At 42.6% G+C, this 19,297-nt stretch overlaps 1 protein-coding gene and 1 long non-coding RNA gene across 2 annotated transcripts in view; one reads left to right on the top strand and one right to left on the bottom strand.

The window, feature by feature from the left end:
• Positions 1–19,083, bottom strand: part of pcca (propionyl-CoA carboxylase subunit alpha) — a 28,091-nt gene extending 9,008 nt beyond the window's left edge. The window contains exons 1-17 of the mRNA XM_079687896.1: positions 18,804–19,083; positions 17,129–17,206; positions 16,937–16,984; positions 16,392–16,460; positions 16,113–16,226; positions 15,931–15,984; positions 14,168–14,299; positions 13,427–13,463; positions 4,678–4,756; positions 4,171–4,273; positions 2,867–2,961; positions 2,454–2,604; positions 1,438–1,581; positions 1,148–1,222; positions 947–1,015; positions 356–431; positions 62–275 (exon numbers count right to left, since the gene is read on the bottom strand). Coding sequence (XP_079544022.1) covers positions 62–275; positions 356–431; positions 947–1,015; positions 1,148–1,222; positions 1,438–1,581; positions 2,454–2,604; positions 2,867–2,961; positions 4,171–4,273; positions 4,678–4,756; positions 13,427–13,463; positions 14,168–14,299; positions 15,931–15,984; positions 16,113–16,226; positions 16,392–16,460; positions 16,937–16,984; positions 17,129–17,206; positions 18,804–18,950 — 1,685 coding nt within the window. The 5' untranslated portion in view covers positions 18,951–19,083. The remainder of the gene's footprint in view (positions 1–61; positions 276–355; positions 432–946; positions 1,016–1,147; positions 1,223–1,437; positions 1,582–2,453; positions 2,605–2,866; positions 2,962–4,170; positions 4,274–4,677; positions 4,757–13,426; positions 13,464–14,167; positions 14,300–15,930; positions 15,985–16,112; positions 16,227–16,391; positions 16,461–16,936; positions 16,985–17,128; positions 17,207–18,803) is intronic.
• On the top strand, positions 4,174–10,956 carry LOC307043451. The gene is made up of 2 exons (XR_013809386.1): positions 4,174–4,312; positions 4,699–10,956. It is a non-coding gene; the product is annotated as an uncharacterized lncRNA (long non-coding RNA).
• Positions 19,084–19,297: the final 214 nt, after the last annotated feature.

Here is a 19,297-nt window from a genome sequence, read left to right as displayed (position 1 = left end):
GTAACTCCTCCCACCTCTGGTAGCAGATTAGCCCCCCCCCCCATGGATCTGTTGCCCTCACCTGAGGTCCCCCAGCTGCCTCTGGGAGCGCAGCTGAGTGGTGATGTGCAGCGCTGCAGCAGACGCCAGCAGCTCCCTGCGACTGTCGGCCCCCAGCTGCAGACCCTTAAAGCCTTCTGGGTAGACCTCCGGCAGGAAGTTGGTGGTGATGTCACCAGAGATGAAGCGGGGGTGGGTGATGATCTCCCGCAGGAGGGGGATGTTGTGGGTGACACCTGGAGAGAAAATGACCAAACTTCACTACAGGAAGACAAATATGCACATTTAAAAACTGTTTTGGCTGAGCACTGTGTACCTCTGATCACATAGTTGTCCAGAGCATCCTCCATCTTTGCCAGGGCTTCTGCTCGTGTAGCTCCATATGTAACCAACTACACACACACACACACACACACACACACACACACACACACACACACACACACACACACACACACACACACACACACACACACACACACACACACACACACACACACACACACACACACACACACACACACACACACACACACACACACACACACACACACACACACACACACACACACACACACACACACACACACACACACACACACACACACACTATTGTGTATTCAATAGATACTCTATATATATATATTGTATATCTTTCACTATTGGTATATATTGACTTTTTTGTTTAATTATTTTAGTTTTAATTAATTTGCATATTTAACCTACATGCTGTTGTGACAAAATCATTTCCCAAATTTGGATCTATAACTGATATAATACTATTTTATCAGAGGAAATTATTGCAAAATCATAATTTTTTAACGTTGGCATTTTTTAAAGTCTTTCTTTCCTAAAAAATAAGAAACAAACCATTTACAAATCCATTTTATATCCAATAATCACACACCTTAGAGATCATGGGATCGTAGTAGATACTGATGTCACTTCCCTCCTGGATGCCGCTGTCCACACGGACCTGATGGAGCGAGGAGAAGATGTTCAGAGGTGGTGTGGGAGAAAAAACCCACAAAGTACAGAATCTGAGGGAGGGTCTGATGCTCCTCTGTTCAGCTCTAATGTGTCAGTAGGTTATGTTGAGTCTTCTTACATTGCTGAGGTTGAGGGGCTCTTGGTATTGAGACAGACGTCCAACGGAGGGGAGACCAAAAGACTTGTAGGGATCCTGAGAGAACAAACAAAAACAGATGAACCAATACAGCTTAGCAGAATGTTATGTAAACAACAAATGAACAGAAGAATGAACTTTCTTTAATCCTCATAACCCCCATTTTAGATTAAAAACATTGTCACATGTTTAAAAAAAATTCAAATATTACGACATAGTAATTTCTCCTCAGAATCCACCCATACACCAGGATCATAACGTCTCACACTCACCTCGGCGTAGACGCGGCTCTCGATGGCCCAGCCGTTGATTGGGATGTCTTCCTGTTTGTATTTCAGGTGGTAACCCTTAGCAACCCTGATCATCTGCTCCACCAGGTCCAGACCAGTGATACACTCTGTGATTGGATGCTCCACCTGGGGTCAAAGGTTAAACAGAGGAGATTCAGGCATAATGTAATCTCTGTACTGTCTATACAATCCATGCCAAAAAAACATATATATATATATAAACATATCTGTCACTATTATTGTACATGAGTCAATTCATTAGTGTTGTGGAAAATATAGTGGCTTACAGTATCGTCTCTTTCACAGCAGTTCAATTGAACTGAATTGAAATGAAGAGCCCTGGTAACAGATGGAGTAACACGCATCGACCTAAAGCCATTGACAATTCCCTTGCGTAGTGTCAACTTTGACATTTGGTGATAACTTTTGTGATCTACTTTCTGGGCGCATTTTGTAAAAGTTGCCAATTTGAAATATGTCTGCAATGACAAGGGCAATGCTTGTTCCACATGTTGTGAATATTGAAGAAACAAACACACACACACAGAGAGAGAGAGCATCACTGGCTGAGTGATGAACAAACCTCCATTGTATATGACCCCATTCACCACTGGAGGGTGTAGTAGAGCCGTGTTGGTTGATTATATCTATATGCTAGTTCTCTTTTTTTGTGTTTTTCTTGCTTATGTATTTATTTTACACACACACACACACACACACACACACACACACACACACACACACACACACACACACACACACACACACACACACACACACACACACACACACACACACACACACACACACACACACACACACACACACACACACACACACACACACACACACACACACACACACACACACACACACACACACACACACACACACACACACACACACACACACACACACACACACACACACACACACACACACTTCTAGTTCTTGTAATAAAAAAAAAAAGGGAGAGTCACACACAGCCTATCACTGACCTGCAGTCTTGTGTTCATCTCCAGGAAGTAGAAGTTCTTCTTGGAATCCACCAGGAACTCCACGGTGCCGGCAGAGGAGTACTGCACCGCCTTGGCCAGCTTCACCGCCTGCTCCCCCATCGCCCGCCGGGTCTCCGGGTCCAGGAAGGTACTTGAGACAAACAACAATACATACTTACACTCAGTGGGACATATTCTACGGCCTAATGTTCAACAAACCTCCTATCTTTTTGGATACAAACTAGAAAACTCCTTGTGCTTTTATTTAACAGAAATGGCAGCATTCCAACATGATAGCTGTCTGCCCTTTTGCATTAGATTTTGAAGTATTGTACTGTAGGGCTGTGACTCTGGTGTAAGACCATGAGTTCAGTTACATTGGCCTGACATACAAACAGCAGTTCCTCACTGACCTGGGAGCCTCCTCCACCACCTTCTGGTTCCTCCTCTGGATGGAGCATTCCCTCTCATTCAGCCACAGAGCGTTACCGTGTTTATCAGCCAGAATCTAACACAGACAGGAAATAGGAATGCATTATTTTTTTTGTTAGATTTGGATTCACATTTCTGCTGCATTAATGATGTATTTATTTAACCAGGTACAGTTGCAAGAAAAAGTATGTGAACCCTTTGGAACTACCTGGATTTCTGCATAAATTGGTCATAAAATGTGTTCTGATCTTCATCTAAGTCACAACAATAGACAAACACAGTCTGCTTAAGCTAAAACCACACAAACAATATGTTTTTATGTTTTTATTGAACACACCATGTAAACATTCACAGTGCAGGGTGGAAAAAGTATGTGAACCCTTGGATTTAATAACTGGTTTACCCTCCTTTGGCAGCAATAACCTCAACCAAACGTTTCCTATAGTTGCATATCAGACCTGCACAACGGTCAGGAGGAATTTTGGACCATTCCTCTTTACAAAACTGTTTCAGTTCAGCAATATTCTTGGGATGTCTGGTGTGAATCGCTCTCTTGAGGTCATGCCACAGCATCTCAATTGGGTTGAGGTCAGGACTCTGACTGGGCCACTCCAGAAGGCGTATTTTCTTCTGTTGAAGCCATTCTGTTGTTGATTTACTTCTGTGCTTTGGGTCGTTGTCCTGTTGCATCACCCATCTTCTGTTGAGCTTCAATTGGTGGACAGATGGCCTTAAGTTCTCCAGCAAAATGTCTTGATAAACTTGAGAATTCATTTTTCCCTCGATTATGGCAATCTGTCCAGGCCCTGAGGCAGCCCCAAACCATGATGCTCCCTCCACCATACTTCACAGTTGGGTTGAGGTTTTGATGTTGGTGTGCTGTGCCTTTTTTTCTCCACACATAGCGTTGTGTGTTCCTTCCAAACAACTCAACTTTGGTTTCATCTGTCCACAGAATATTTTGCCAGTAGTGCTGTGGAACATCCAGGTGCTCTTTTGCGAACTTCAAACGTGCAGCAATGTTTTTTCTGGACAGCAGTGGCTTCCTCCATTTTATGACCAACTTATGCAGAAATCCAGGTAATTCCAAAGGGTTCACATACTTTTTCTTGCAACTGTATGTCCAGAAAGTTCATGAGTTTCTCTGAGAAATAGCCCCGTCTTTGGCATTGTGACAAGCTGATCTGATACACTTTGTTTAGCTTAAGAAACAACACAAAACCACTAGTACCTAAAACCGGTCCTGAGGTAACTGTTCTTAGCAACATGTCCCCACTGGTTTTACCTGTATCTCTATGTGTCTGGGGTTGTCGATGAACTTCTCGATAAGCAGCCGGTCGTCTCCAAAGCTGGACGCTGCCTCCTGAGACGAGAAGCGGAAACCTTCCCTGTGACAGAACACACACACAGGATTACCAGAATTACAGGTAGGAAATACAACAGCAGTCTCTCCAGTAAGGCCCTGCGGTTTAGCTGTTTAAGTTAAGTGACACAGACTGAACAGTAGTTGTGGAAGCAGAGTAACTGCCACATTGTTTAAGCAATACAATTTCTGATTTATTAATAAGTAGTTAAGAGCAGAACAATTTATTCACATAATGAAAGTCTAAGGATTATTGTGTAACTAATCAATTTCTCTGGAAGTTCATTCACAATTTGGCAATTTTATTTTCTTCTGCCTGTCTACAGGAAGTTGAGAGTTTGTATCAGCTTTCAGTGTTGAGCATTGAAGAAGTGATTAAAAAAGACATTGTTGTTTAAAAGGCGTGACAGAAACACAGGAATATAACACCTTGTCTCGTTATCATTCCAGGCAATCCTCATCCCTTTCCCTCCTCCTCCTGCCGATGCTTTGATCATCACCGGGTAGCCTAGCAACAAGAAAAAGATAAATCAACATCACAAAAAAAGATGCATATGAACGAGTGACAAATCTTGCACACATACACACACACACACACACACACACACACACACACACACACACTAGGGGTCTCACCAACTAATCGACTAGTCGACTACCTTTACCACTAGTCGGCGCTGTAGGCCCTAGTCGAGGAAAAAAATGGAGGTAAACGAGGTGCTGCAAAATGCTACAAAACACGTCCGACATTCTTATGTATGGCAGTACTTCAACGAAGATGTAACCAACTCCACAGTGAAGTGTCAGTTGTGTACAGCTGTACTGAAGTACAATACAAATGCATCTGCTATGCGCAACCATCTGAAGATGAAACGCCCGCTGCCGACAGCTAGCACTAGCAGTAATGCTAGCACCAGTGAGCAACGGACCGGCGTCAGCACTGAACAGAGGCAAACGAACAGCAAGAAAACACGGGTCAACAGTGATGCGGATGATGAGCTACGGGATTACTGCCAGCGGACACCGCATATCCCCACAATGGATAATCCACTGGAGTGGTGGGCAGAAAACGTGCACCGCTTCCCCCGCTTTCGAGGAGCTACCTGGCTATTCCAGCCACAAGCACCCCGAGTGAGAGGGTTTTTTCCCTGGCAGGCAACACTGTCACCCGAAAGCAGTCAAGCCTCCTTCCCTCACATGTCGATGCGTTGGTGTTCAAACCAAAAATATGGAAAGGTGGACGTTATCGTGGAGGACAGCGAAGTGTTGCGCAATGCGCTGTTGCGCACTGGATTTACGTGGCATTTATGTAAACAAGAGTTTTTTGCTGTCGATTTTGGTGAGTCCAGTGTTTGTTATTTACTCAGCCATGTAACACAAATTAAAATGCAGTGTTTAATGTTACTGTATGAGTTCCAATAGAAAATACAGTTGTAAACCTCTCTTTGTGTGTCTCTATTATGACGTAACGACTAGTCGACTACTATTTTGAAAAACTAGTCGACTAGTAAATATTGGTAGTTGTGAAACCCCCCCCACACACCCACCCACACCCACCCACCCACACACACACACACACACCAGGGTATATGCAGGAATCCTGAGGTCAAATTTAATACCTTTTAATACCTTTTTTAAGACCCTTTCCATACATTTTAAGACCTCATCGCAACTTTGAGTTCTAACCGGTTACATTGGCGACACACTTTACCTCACATTTACTATATTGATTGTAAGATAGCACAACTAAACAGAGTGCAGACAGACTACTGAAGCGTCCTCTCCACATGGACTTCAACCTCTCTGTGAAGGTCAGGTTTAATGCAGTATGCTGCTTTGTTGCTTCTGTACTGTGTGCTCTTTGATTCCAGTAAAACTCCTCAGAAACCATTAGAAACCAGTATTTTACCAATAAACAAAACAATTGACAAAACTTTGAACTATGAAATATATTAAACTTTGGTGAGCTTCAGCGGGGTAATGCCATATAGGAGCTCCCTCACAAATACCCAGGGGTTAAATTGGGCTGGGGCTGTCCGGGGCTAAGCCCTGGCACATAGGACGATGCTCTGACGTCATCACCCTCACACATTTGTCATATGTTTACAAAAAACGATATATATGTTAAGACTTTTCTCGTTCTTAATATAGGCTATATTTAGGGTCTATATGTGTTGACTTTACTTTAAAATAGCAGATCTCTGTGACCGGATATAGTTTGGCTTAGACCCCGGCCCCACGAGGACGCATACGGTAAAACGCATACGCAAACGCAAAAAAGTCTTCCGTTCACACGCATTTGATTCATTAATGTGTCCGTTCACACTAGACCGCTGGAAATGCTGGAAACGCGTTAGTACATATGCCAGGCCTGTAAGTGGCGCTGCTGCCGCCACAAAATACAACAAAAGCAGCGAAGAAGACCCCGGAGCATGGTTGCCCTTCTGTCTATTCTCCGCGGTGGACGGCGTGTTCTCCTGCTGTATATCTCTCAGGTAGTCCACCAGCAGATGAAAAACACCCACCCAACCAGTATTTTACCAATAAACAAAACAATTGACAAAACTTTGAACTATGAAATATATTAAACTTTGGTGAGCTTACCTCGTCCCTCTTCCAAGGGACGAGGGAACCGTGCGGCAGTTTCCGTTAAAAAAAATGTTCCGCCGGTCAACATGTCCGTTAAAGTTGAAATCTTCCGTACAAAATTAGAAAAGTGCCGATCAGAGGTCTTCTTTGTTATTTATTGAGCTTTAAAACAAATTGATGACGACTCTGTTCTCTGTATAATAATATTTAATAAACGGTGCCTGCCTCTCTTTTCCTCACCCTCTTCTGACAGCCCAGCAGCAGCAGGAGACGTTGGGAGAGGGAGGCGGGCTATTTAATCGTAATCAGAAAATGATCATATAGGGCAGGGCTATTCAACTACACATTCAGTTGGGCCAGATTTTATAACTACAAAATTGAGCTGGGCCAGACATTCAGCGGCCTGTAAAAAGCGGGTAGTGACACATTTTAAACAAACAGATATTACTGCGATGAAAAACATGCAATTTTTATTCATTGTTCATCTAACAAAAGGTAGCTCAAAAAGTGCATAAAAACAAACAAATTAGCATTAATTTAACAGAATCTGAAAAAAAAGTGCACAGTTGTAGCATTACATTTGTTTGCTTTAGAAGTCAAGTATTCAGGTTATTTTTGTTTAACCAGGCACATCACAAAGTGCATTTACTGAATACAATAATAGCAGTCTTAATAAATGTCCTCACATACAAAAAAAACAGCTAAAGAACTCCAATGCAACACAAAGAGGTAGTACTGTAGCAATACTATTTTTTCACTTTTCAAGTAATAACAAAAAAATTATACGTTTTGGTCACATTTGACCCAGACACATTACAAAGTGCATTTAAATGAATACAGAAAGAACTGTCAAACCCTTCAGTGCACAAACCCATAACAAGGGATACGGGCAGTGGTTAATTTGAGCCGGATCCTGCCGGAACAGGATCCGGCACCTCTTCATTTTGGCCACCCTGTGTTCCGGCACCTATTTGGGCAGATCCGGTACCTCTCACAAAAAATAAAAATAAAAAATGGTTAAAATTAAATAAAATATGCAGATATTAATTTACAGAAAAAATCCCAAGAATTTCATGTCGTTTATTAAGATTAAGATTTGAAAGAGTCGGAGATCTGTGTTGACGCACTGAAAAGCTGGACCAATGGACAAACGTCTTTCACTTTTGAAATTCGCCACATGAGGAGCACGTCGCAGAGAGGAAGAAACGGTGATTCAATGCAAGCATGTCAAAAAGACAGTTACATTTACTGTCTTTCTTCAAAAAGAAGGAAGAGGTAATAGACACTTCAAAACGAGTCAGAAAAGCCTCCACAAGCAGCGACGAGGGCAGCTGCAGCGGTCATGTTGATGGTCAAGACCAGGAGGAGGTTAGCGCCGCAACAGCTAGCCAGCTAGCTAACCGACAGCTAGCCAAGCCCGGGCAGGAGGCTGGCACCGTGGCAGCAGCGGGTCAGGTTCACCGCCAGCCGGAACAGGAGCCAGCTACCGTCAGCCAGGTGGACCACCAACAGCAACGGGTGGGTACCCTGGCATCAACTAGCCCGGTACAACAGCCGGAGCAAGAGGCGAGCGGAACCGCGACATCAGCTGGCTTACAGCAGGAAGATTCAGTAGGAGAGGAGAGCGCATTGAGCGTAGAAGAGTGTGGGACGTCCAGCGACAGGTCAGGGATGGGATGCACAACTGTTTGGACAGAAGCTCAGCTAAAAGTGAAGCAGACTTACTATCCCTGGCTTTTTAGGTGAAAATCAGGTTTGGGTTGCACAACGTGTAAGGCGGTGGGGACTTTGGGGGCAGAGAAGACGTCGGGGATGAAACTTGCAAAAGAGTGGGTTTTATGCACAGTAACCTCATCTGCTTCAGATATTATAAAACAGCAACGCGCACTCAGAAAAAAAGTATTTGAACATGCCCGTACCAAGGCTCACCTAGCAGCAGCAAGCATTCTTGAAAAGGCAAAAGTGGACACTTTAGGACAGTCTATAATTAATAGTCAGTCTGAACAGATGGCCACTACAGCTCGCGTATTTCGCACGGCGTACAAGGAGGCTAAACACCACCGTCCCGCATATGGCTTCGAACAGGAGATTGATTGCCAAGAATTAAATGGACTCGATATGGGGAGAATTTTACATTCCAATGTTGCATGTGTAAACATACAGAAACATATTTCTGAAGAAATGAAAAGAAAACTGTTTGAAAAAATAGTACAGTGCACTCCCAAAATCAGTGTAATGCTGGATGAGTCAACCAGTTTAAGCAAAAAGAGCTGCTTGATAATATACCTTAGGGCTCAGTTGCCCGATATGGACAAGCCTACAAACATTTTTAATGAACTCGTAGAGCTAGATGATCTAACTGCTCAAGGTATTGTCCACAAACTGTTGTCTGCTCTGGAGCGCCTGCATTTGACACAGGATTTTCTCTCTAAGACCCTCATTGGAGTAACTTCTGATGGTGCTTCGGTTATGTTAGGGCGTAAAAGCAGAGTGGCGAGTCGGCTCCAGGCCATGTTCCCCAACATTACTGTGTGGCACTGCTCAGCCCACAGGCTTGAGCTTGCAGTCGCAGACGTAGTGAAAGAGATGGGTGCTATAAATCACTTTAAAATATTTATGGACAAGATATATGCACTGTATAGCACATCTAACAAAAATCGAATGGAGCTGAGAGAGTCAGCTGAGAGCTTGGATGTCCAGCTATGCAAAATAGGTCGTATTTTAGACACTAGATGGGTGGCATCAAGTTTTAGAACCGTTGAAGCAGTGTGGAAGAACTACCCAGCACTTTACAAGCATTTCAAAACTGCATCAGAAGATCCCTCCCGTAACAGTGTCACAAAGCAAACATACAGTGGGCTTGCTATGCGCTTATCTTCGCATGCGTTTGTGAACAATTTAGGCATAATGTGCGATGCATTGCAAGAATTATCTGAGCTCTCAGTCGAGCTTCAAAAACGAGACATTACCATCATTTCAGCACACAAGTCAATTTGTCGGGAAATCAGGGTACTTGAGGCCATGTCGGATCGGCCAGGTCCCTACACTGAACTGAGCCAAAGGGGAATTGAGGAAAACTCTTTCCATGGCATCACGCTGAATGGAGGACAATCAAGCGACACATCACTCGACCCCAAGCAGTTTTTTCTAACTGTGGCCAAGAACTTGGAGGACCGTATGTTATCTCAAGGAGGCCGGATGCCAGATAAAACTGGATATAACAAGTTCATTGAGGAGTTGAAGGTGCTTTACGCACAATACTGGCCCGAGGACGCAGGTGCGCTGTATGGAGAGACTGAGGTCGAGTCACTGTGTCAGCGCTTCAACATTGCCAACCCGCGCGCAGTCATACGGGCCTACAGAACGTACAGAGACTCAGATGGTAAAGACACCCCCGATGAGCTGATGGAGTTACTTGTTGCTGTCAACAGCATTCCCATTGCAAGTGCTGAATGTGAGCGCGGATTTTCTCAAATGAACTTGATTTGCACTCCCAACCGTAGCTCTTTGCTCACATCCACCATGTCATCTTTACTCTTCCTAAATCTTGTTGGACCCCCCCTGGCTAAATTCAATCCAGTCCCGTACGTGAGGTCCTGGGTGGCCAAAGGACACAGAACTGCCACAGACACACGCAGTAAAAGCAGAAAAAAAGAGATAGAGGACAATCCGGACATGCTCGTGATGTGGGGTGTTTTAAACAACTAAATATGGTGAGCAAACATACTGTCTATTAATAGGCCGCCATGCCAATCTTTGAATAGGCCTAATTAGGGCTGCAACTAACGATTATTTTGGTAGTCGACTAATCGGTCGATTATTTTTTCGATTAGTCGACTAATCTAACGATTATTTCTGTCACACCCTCCATCTCTGCTTCCTGTGGGCACGGCTCCTTTTCCGGGCTCCAGTGCATGTTTTACCTCAAGTCTGCACACCTGTGAATGTCACCCTGTTGTCCAGTCCCTCTGCCTTAACATAACATGATCCCATAGAAAATTAAAATAATGACTCATGAAACATTTGAATTTGAACTTTGAACTTGTTTAATCAAATGTATTTGAATAACATAAATACAAAAAAATCATAATGAAAACAAAATAAATAATACAAATTCAATCGCATTTTATTCTTGTCATTTCGCAGGCCCTTGTTAATTATTATTTTAAGTTTGGAATTAATTACAGCGTCCATAAAGCTCTAGTGTGCTCTACTACGCTGTAAGCTTGGCGCTGTTTAGCAGCTCGTTGGTGGACACGCAGCCTCAACATAACTGAAATAGCGTTTGCTTAGCAAGCATTAACCATGAGACGTTCTGTTTTCCAACATGTAAGCTCACGTAAACATGACTATGGCTAACTTGCTCAAACTTACCCATGATCCAAAGTAGCAGTCCTCACGGTTCCAGGGTGCTTGCGTTTTAAATGCTCGTGCATCACTGTAGTGCTGCCGTGGAATGCCAATTCCCCTTTACAAATTCTGCATTTCACTGACTTCTTTGGCTTGTCGTCTGTGAAATACTCCCACACTTTCGAAACTCTCGGTCTCGCTTTTTTGAGCTCTTCATCACCCTCATTCTCTCTCCTTTCCGCCATCGTTCGTATTCTTTCTTCTTTGTTGTTAGTACAGAATGCAGTCATGGCAGACAATGGAGAGTATACTGCCCCCAGCACTTCCTGTAGTGCATTGCAGTTACAAATGAACATTTGCGCAGTTTTGAATTAACGTTACCGGCTCTCTGATTGTTTTTATACGACGCGTCGACACTAAAATTCCGCGTCGACGAATTTTTATGATCGACGTCGTCGATTATGTCGACTAATCGTTGCAGCCCTAGGCCTAATAAATATTTTTTTTACACGTTAAACCTGTTGAGAAATTAATTGCTGGCTGTATACTGAAGTCCCACCTGTGGTGATGTGGGCATTTGCCTATGTTGTGCGTACTAGCCTAAAATATTATAAATTATCGTCATAACATTTATACCATGGATACTATTTGAAATTGAGGCTTGTAAGTCCCACAGCGTTGCAAGTGGACATTTTCATGTTGTTTTCAGCACCTTTTCTGTATACGTTCCGGGACCTGTACGCGTCTCGTCATCCCTGAGCTGTCATATGTACTTTGCGTTCCGGCACCTTATGATTTACAAATTAAGCACTGGATACGGGTAACTATATGAATGAATACTACACTACACGTCTACTATAGTAAACTAGGTGCTTACTATCACCTCATTTGTGATTTGTCATCGCTGACTTTCTCAATGGGAGAAGGCAGGGACATTTTTTGTTTTGAACAAAAGCAGTGATTTTTGGCTCATAGGATGTCAATGCAATCCTAAGAAATGGGTGAAGGGTGCTGTCAGTCAGGGAGCAGCGAGTGCTACTTTTGATTGAGTTCATGTGTGAAAAGCTTGATTCACATTTGTATGTTGATCCAAACATACTGAGCACACAGATCGCTACTTTCTGAACGTTAGGGAACTGCTGTTTTTTGACATATCTCCAAAACTTCGCTGGCCCGTTAGTGCGCTGCATGTCAATAAGTTCCAGTGTATATTTCCCCTTGTCGATGCAGTGGACCACTTCCTTTGCTCTGGTTGATACGTCCCCCTCTATTGCAACAGTGAAGGGGTCTCTGGCTAAGCCCATCACCTCTGTGGGCAGAGCAAGTCCATCCAATCGACCGGTAAAGTTCTCTTTCAACCTCGCAATGAAATCTGTCATCACATCCGTGATTTGTGCCGGAGATGTGATGTGTTTAGGGAGCGTCGAAAAATGCAGCATCCGATCCGTGCTCAAGTCGGTCGCGAAAAGGTCCAGCTTTACTTGGATCCGCTGCACAAGATCAATGACCGTTTTGTCTCTGTTTACGCTTCAGAGTTGAGAGAGACATGTTTTAGAGTTGCTATCATAGGACCACCGTTACTAGCACCACTAGATGCACTTACAAAAAACGTGCTGCGTTGTGGTTTGGTGGTTTCTATGCAACGCGGAGTGTTGCGTTCATGGTCTGTACTAGTGTAGGAATTTGGCTACGGGAGGCTGGGCCATTCGGGAGTTGGTTCTGGGCCGCATCTGGCCCGCGGGCCGCCAGTTGAATAGGCCTGATATAGGGCTTACACACGGAGCCGTTGGACCCCCAGAGCGTTGCGTATGCCGGTCTACCCACATTGGGACCCCCCCCCCCACAGAGCGGAGCAAGGCAACGAAACTTAAAATAAGAAGCAGCATTTTCCGGCGCGCTATGGGGGCCGCCTTGAGGGGGTTTCCCGACATGTCGTTTCAGTAAATTAAAGGGTGTTTCATGTTGTCGTTGCTGTGGGACTTCTTAATACCTTGGAAAATGCCGTTTAATACTTTTTAATACTTTTTAAAAGCCTTAATTTTCGCTAAATTGATTTATCAACTTTTAATACTTTTTAAGACCCCGCGGACACCCTGAGTCACACACACACACACACACACACACACACAGGCACTTCGGGGGCTTTATTATCTCCTGTTCTTCATTTGTGATCAGGATTGTGAGGCTGCAGTCCACCAAATCTCTCACAATGTTAGCGTGCCAAATGATGAACACTTACCAATTTGCTGTGAGATCGCCACAGCTTCCTCAGCAGTCTGACACACACAGAGAGAGAGAGAGAGAGAGAGGGTTAATATTATTACGGATGATGAACTATGGATACGTCATCAATGCTTTGAACTGTCACCAGACTGTCATGATTGTTTCAGGATTTAAGCAGCTTCTTGCTTAAACTGTTGTGTACTGTGGTTTGATTAGATCTCTCAGCTTGTTTGTGAGTACTGAAATGTCTTTCTGTCTGTCTGTCTGTCTGTCTGTCTGTCTGTCTGTCTGTCTGTCTGTCTGTCTGTCTGTCTGTCTGTGTGTGTCTGTCTGTGTGTCTGTCTGTGTGTCTGCCTGTGTGTCTGTCTGTCTGTCTCTCTGTGTCTCTGTCTGTCTGTCTCTCCCTCTGTCTGTGTCTGTCTGTCTGTCTGTCTGCCTGTGTGTCTGTCTCTCTCTCTCTGTGTGTGTCTATGTATCTGTGTGTCTGTCTCTCTCTCCGTCTGTCCGTCTGTCTCTCTGTCTGTCTGTCTGTGTTTCCGAGTTTTGATATCTCTACAACCCTTGACCGAACATATTTCACACTTGCTTTGTCTGCATCAGAGTGCGGTGCGGCACATGATGGCACAAGTAAACAACATTTGACTAATGTCCACTGTCTGTAAACAATAATCCTGATTTAAAAAATCTTGTAAATGTTATCACATTGCAAATGTAAAGGGAGGAAGGAGCTTGGATCTCCTGCACTTGCTGCACATACCTTGACGACTCCATCATATCCTGGGATGGTGTTGACCTCAGCAGCCTTAGCGATCAGCTTGCTCTCAATTTTATCCCCCATTGCCATGATAGCATGGGTGTCTGGACCAATGAATGCCACGTTCTCTGCTGCCTAGCAACAAAAATAATAACACCATGAAAGTGGGCGGATCAGACTTATGGTGATACCACAGAGAGAACAAAGGTTGCGTTCCAATAGTCCATTTAGCTTAGGAACCTTCCTAACCAAGTGAAATGACCCGGAAGTACGTCAGTGGCAGCCATGTTAAGTGCCGTTCCAATTCTCTAAATGAAAGGAAAGGAAAGGAGGTTTCAAACTTCCTTTAGCTTAGGAAAAACAGGACCTCCCTTGACGAAAGGAGAGGAGAAAATGCTGCCCCACAATGCATTGCAGCCGCAGCATTTGCCGTCACTCAACAGTCGGCCGTTCACGGAAACAACCGATTATGACCGAGAAATTATATCATGAAAGTTACGATGCTTATTAAGCATTTTAAAACGTATGTGGTAAGTTGCCAAAGTGTTTTGTTTTGAACGTTCATCAGTACTATAATCAAAAAGAGAAATATGAACGTTAGTTTTTACTGAAATGATCAAATAAAGTCAACATTTCACAGTCTTTACTGAGCTGTGTGGAGTTTGTTCAACTTTTAAAAGATGTTTGAATGGTGATATACACAGTGATAGATGTTAAGGAGTAACGTTTATAATAAATACATTTGTATTGATTTTAAGATATTTTCATAGTTCATACAATCATACGTATTGGGATCATTTGTATTAATGTGGACCGGAGGGAGAGGGTGACGAGCATAAGTTTCACTTTCCTTTTTTATTTCAATTCCAACTTTTGTCATGAACAATATGTTTCTCTGTTGTCCACATTCATAAAGCATAAAACAACAGCATCAGAGAAAGGTGCAGAGTCTCTAGATGAGTTAACAGTAGTCCCTCCTTCTTATTATACATCCATGTTGTAGTCCGCTATAGAAAACAGTAGTTTCCATAGTTTCGCCACAGCAGCAGACGCACACAATGACGTCCGCTGGCGCATCATAAACACGTCGGATAGTGAAAGTGCATTCGGATTCTCTAAAGTACCGCAGTCTCTTCTCCCAAGTCCTTTTGAATTATTCTATCCACTATCCCTTAACCCTGTGACGTTTCACTCAGAGGTCAAGGAATAGGAGATAGGGTTAGAACTTAGGAGCTGATTTTTGGATTATCGGAACGCAACCAAAGACTCCCAGCATACTGCTCTCACTATGTTGCACACTGCAAATCTATCATCCACCTTCCTTAAAAAGGATTCAATATAATACCAGGCTTTATTGTCCATGTTTCATTAAGTAGCTACCGAACTGATCACTACTACATTTGAGTCTGGTGATTCCAAGCCACAGTTCAACATTTGAATAAATACCTTTATTAAAGCAAGATAAAACGCTCAGTATAGATCTGATGCATGTGTGGCGTCTGAGCGAGGAAGGATTCTTTCAAACATCAAGTGCTATCGCATGCTGGTTGGAGGTGTAGTTTCATAAACACTAACAATCATTACTCGTGCTTTTTCTCAAAAAAAAATTATTATTCCTAAATAGCAATTATTACTGTTAAGAATAAAATAAACCATAAATAGTTCAAAGACTATTTGAATAAATCAGAGTTAAAGCTGTTGGTCTTTCATTCTTTTTGAACTTGTTGTAGTAAAGGATGTGTTAAAGGAAATAAGTCATTACTCACCAGTCGCTTTGCAAACTCTTTATTTTCAGACAGAAACCCGTAGCCAGGATGAACCTTTACAGAGGGAAACATTTCAAACACAAATCTATAGCTGTGAGCATACTGTATAAAGCCAAGGATGTTTTCAATAAATCCTCTCAGCAGATTGATAGTGTCATATTAAGCGTGATTGAAAAGCTTACAGCTTGTGCTCCAGTCGCTCTGACGGCCTCCATGATAGCGTCCATGTTGAGGTAGCTCTTGTTGGTGGGGGCGGGGCCAACACACAACGCTTCATCAGCCATCTTTACATGAACCTAGATACAGTACAACATGCACAGGGAAGATGAAGACAGTTGTTTGTTTGCATCAGGACATGCAACAGTTTTCAGTAAGACAAAAAATTCATAGGAAATACAATATTAACATTTCCTCATATTCCACCCTGATTCCTAACAGTGGATGAACAGAGGGAGACTCACAGCACTGAAGTCCACGTCGCTGTGGACAGCTACAGTCTGGATGCCCATCTTGCGACATGTCTTGATCACCTGATGAGAAAACACACAACATTAACGCTCATGCTTCACTCTATAGTCAATGTGATAGCATACAATGCTGTCGATTATATGTATAGGTACTGGCTGCAATGTGTTAACATGGAAATAAACTATTAACAAAGTTTGTGGTCAAAGATATTCCCTTTACTATCAGCAGCCAAACCATTTAAATGGTGAAATTCTGCATATCTTAATAACAAACCAAGGTATTTCTTTATTGTGATATACATTTTATATATTGTAGTGCAATGTGCACAATATGTGACAATTATTTTACTTTTTGGACATTTTCATTTACTTAAATGTGTATAAGATTATCTTTATTTAATTGCATATCTGTATTGCAAGTTCTTACCTTACATTTTGATGTTTAAATAAATATGTTCCTCTATTATTTTGGAGTGGTGCCAGGTCAGGCTTTAATAAGACTTTGTTATGTTAATGTACAGTAACTCTGTGTTTCTTACCCTGCAAGCAATCTCTCCTCTGTTGGCAATGAGGATCTTATCGAAGGTCTGAGGAAGGAAACAGATAGGACTTTCTTCACTTTCTTTACCTGTCTCAGACATATATGTCAAACACAACACATCTTGCCTCTCAATATCAAATGTGGACAGTCTCTTCAGTGTTAAGCTGCTGATGAGAGAACAGATGTTTACCTTCTCACTGGGACTGGAGACGGTGGAGTAGTGAGCGTAGCAGTGTCCTGCACAGCATCTGGACTGGAATGAGGAATACTACAAAACAAAAAGATACACCATATTCAGCGACTTTTACACGTTTTCATTATTATATACAATTAGGTTTACTTTTAACTTAAGTATATGTGTAAGGGTGTGGATGATTTCATCAGAACCATTCCTGATTCTTCTTATCACCTTCTATTTGACAAATGTAAAAATGTTGAGAGAGAAGCGACCTTTATTCGCAGATGATTTAGGCTGGTTAATGGTATAATGGGAGTTTCCCTTCTTGTTCAATGAAGTGCAGGGCGATATTCCCAAAATATAATAATATCATATATATATAAAAAGATCATTTCAAAACTTGATGAGGATTTGTAGGCATATTTATTTATGTATTATTTATATTCCTCGCATGTGAATGTTTGACAAATAGATTCTCATTTTTAAGTTTTAAGTGACAAAGATTTTTATTTTTTTAAATAAGTAAATATAGACTAAGCCCCAACGCGATAGAAAGGAGATGTTATATTGTTATGAAACTATATATAGTCATATTGCCCAGCTCTAGATAAAGGTTAAAAAAAGAATGTGAACAATACAAAAGTATACATGAGTTGGACAGTTGAGAGATCCTTTGTCTGCCATTCTGGATTGGAACTGAAGACTTATCCTTCATTAAGGTGCATGTTGCTTAAAGGAATAAATCATCCATTTAAACGCAACAATCTACTCAACATGAAAATGTTTTGAAGCTGCTACTAGGAGTTAGTATGAAGAAGAAGAAGCCAACGTTGATGCAAAAGCTAGTTTTACAGCGCCACTTAATGAGTAATGCACAAGTACTGGTTGTTGAGTGAAAAACACACTGTGCACACACAACACTTGTTACAAAGTACAGCTTGTATCCAAACTGAAGCACAGTGGTTTGCAGAGAATATAGAGATAGACAGTCAAAATGCCTTTATATTTTTGGATTGCATGCACTTATACATGGGAACGATTAACTTGAACATGCAAAAACCCTCTGACTTATGACTACCTCAGCATGCAGGTCAGTGTTAGAATGAAGAATTCATGCTTTGTCTGAGTTGAAGACAGTTTGTTTGGCTTTTTCAGAAAATCTGTTGAGGGGCCGAACAGTCATTTTACTTGAGGGCCCCCTACTGGGCTGACCCGGTCAAGCATGAGACCTTTTAAAAGGAGGCAGTCAAATAAAAACGCGTTGCAGCAACAGTCTGGACTCTTGTAAGCGATGCACCGAGGTCAAACACAATGCATTTACAAAGGTTTACACAGGGCAGTATAATGTGTGTTTATGTTCAGCTGCATCGGATCAGACGTAACGCCAGCGTGACGCGCAGCCTCTGTCTGAGTCAAAGTCACACCTGCTTTACGTTACTCTCTTTTTGACTCAATAAACGCAGGACACCATTATGTACCTGTCAAGCTTTGATAACAAACTTTTTTCTAATGTTAGCAATGTGGCGTTATCTCTCAAGAACCTTCAGGACTGTGCTAGCTTCACCTCTCATTAGCATTCTAAGAACTCTGCTAACAGCTGCCGCCTCGCTTGCGTGCTGACATTAAACACACGGCTCTCTGTGTGTCCACGGAGCTCGCGCTATGCACACTCCTGTAAGCTGCTCACCTTTACCGCAAACAGCAGTCTGTTCAGTGATGGAGAGAGCCTGTGCGCCGCCATGTTGCCAAACTGTGACCCACAGACTGACGTGATGACGTAATAGTTTTGAAGAGACATGAATGGTGGAGAGAGAGGCGTCAACACCGTTAACATTTTTTTCAACTTAACTTTATTGAAAAGTATAGTAACTAACTAGTCCTAGCTAGGCCCTTTCTAATTTCTCTAATTCCCCTCCTCGACTCCTATCCTCGTGTCTTAGTCCCGACCACAGGAGATGCGAGCGGAGGAGTCGAGGAGGGGAAGCAGCAGGCGGTTAGAGAAATTAGAAATCCTCTCCTCTGAGCTGTCATTTTAAAGAGACGTCCGTTAATGATGACAGGAGGCACAGCACTCTGTCTGATGGACAGAACTGTGTTCATGATGACTTATAAATGTACTTTTAATTCATTCAGAGTGCGGTATAATGAGACAATAACAGGCTATGCGGACATATATACACA

The sequence above is a fragment of the Notothenia rossii genome (genome assembly GCF_949606895.1).
Source record: "Notothenia rossii genome assembly, chromosome: 6".
In the NCBI taxonomy this organism is placed as follows: domain Eukaryota; kingdom Metazoa; phylum Chordata; class Actinopteri; order Perciformes; family Nototheniidae; genus Notothenia; species Notothenia rossii.
Note: the sequence above shows the minus strand (reverse complement) of the source record. Positions and strands in the feature narration are given on the sequence as shown.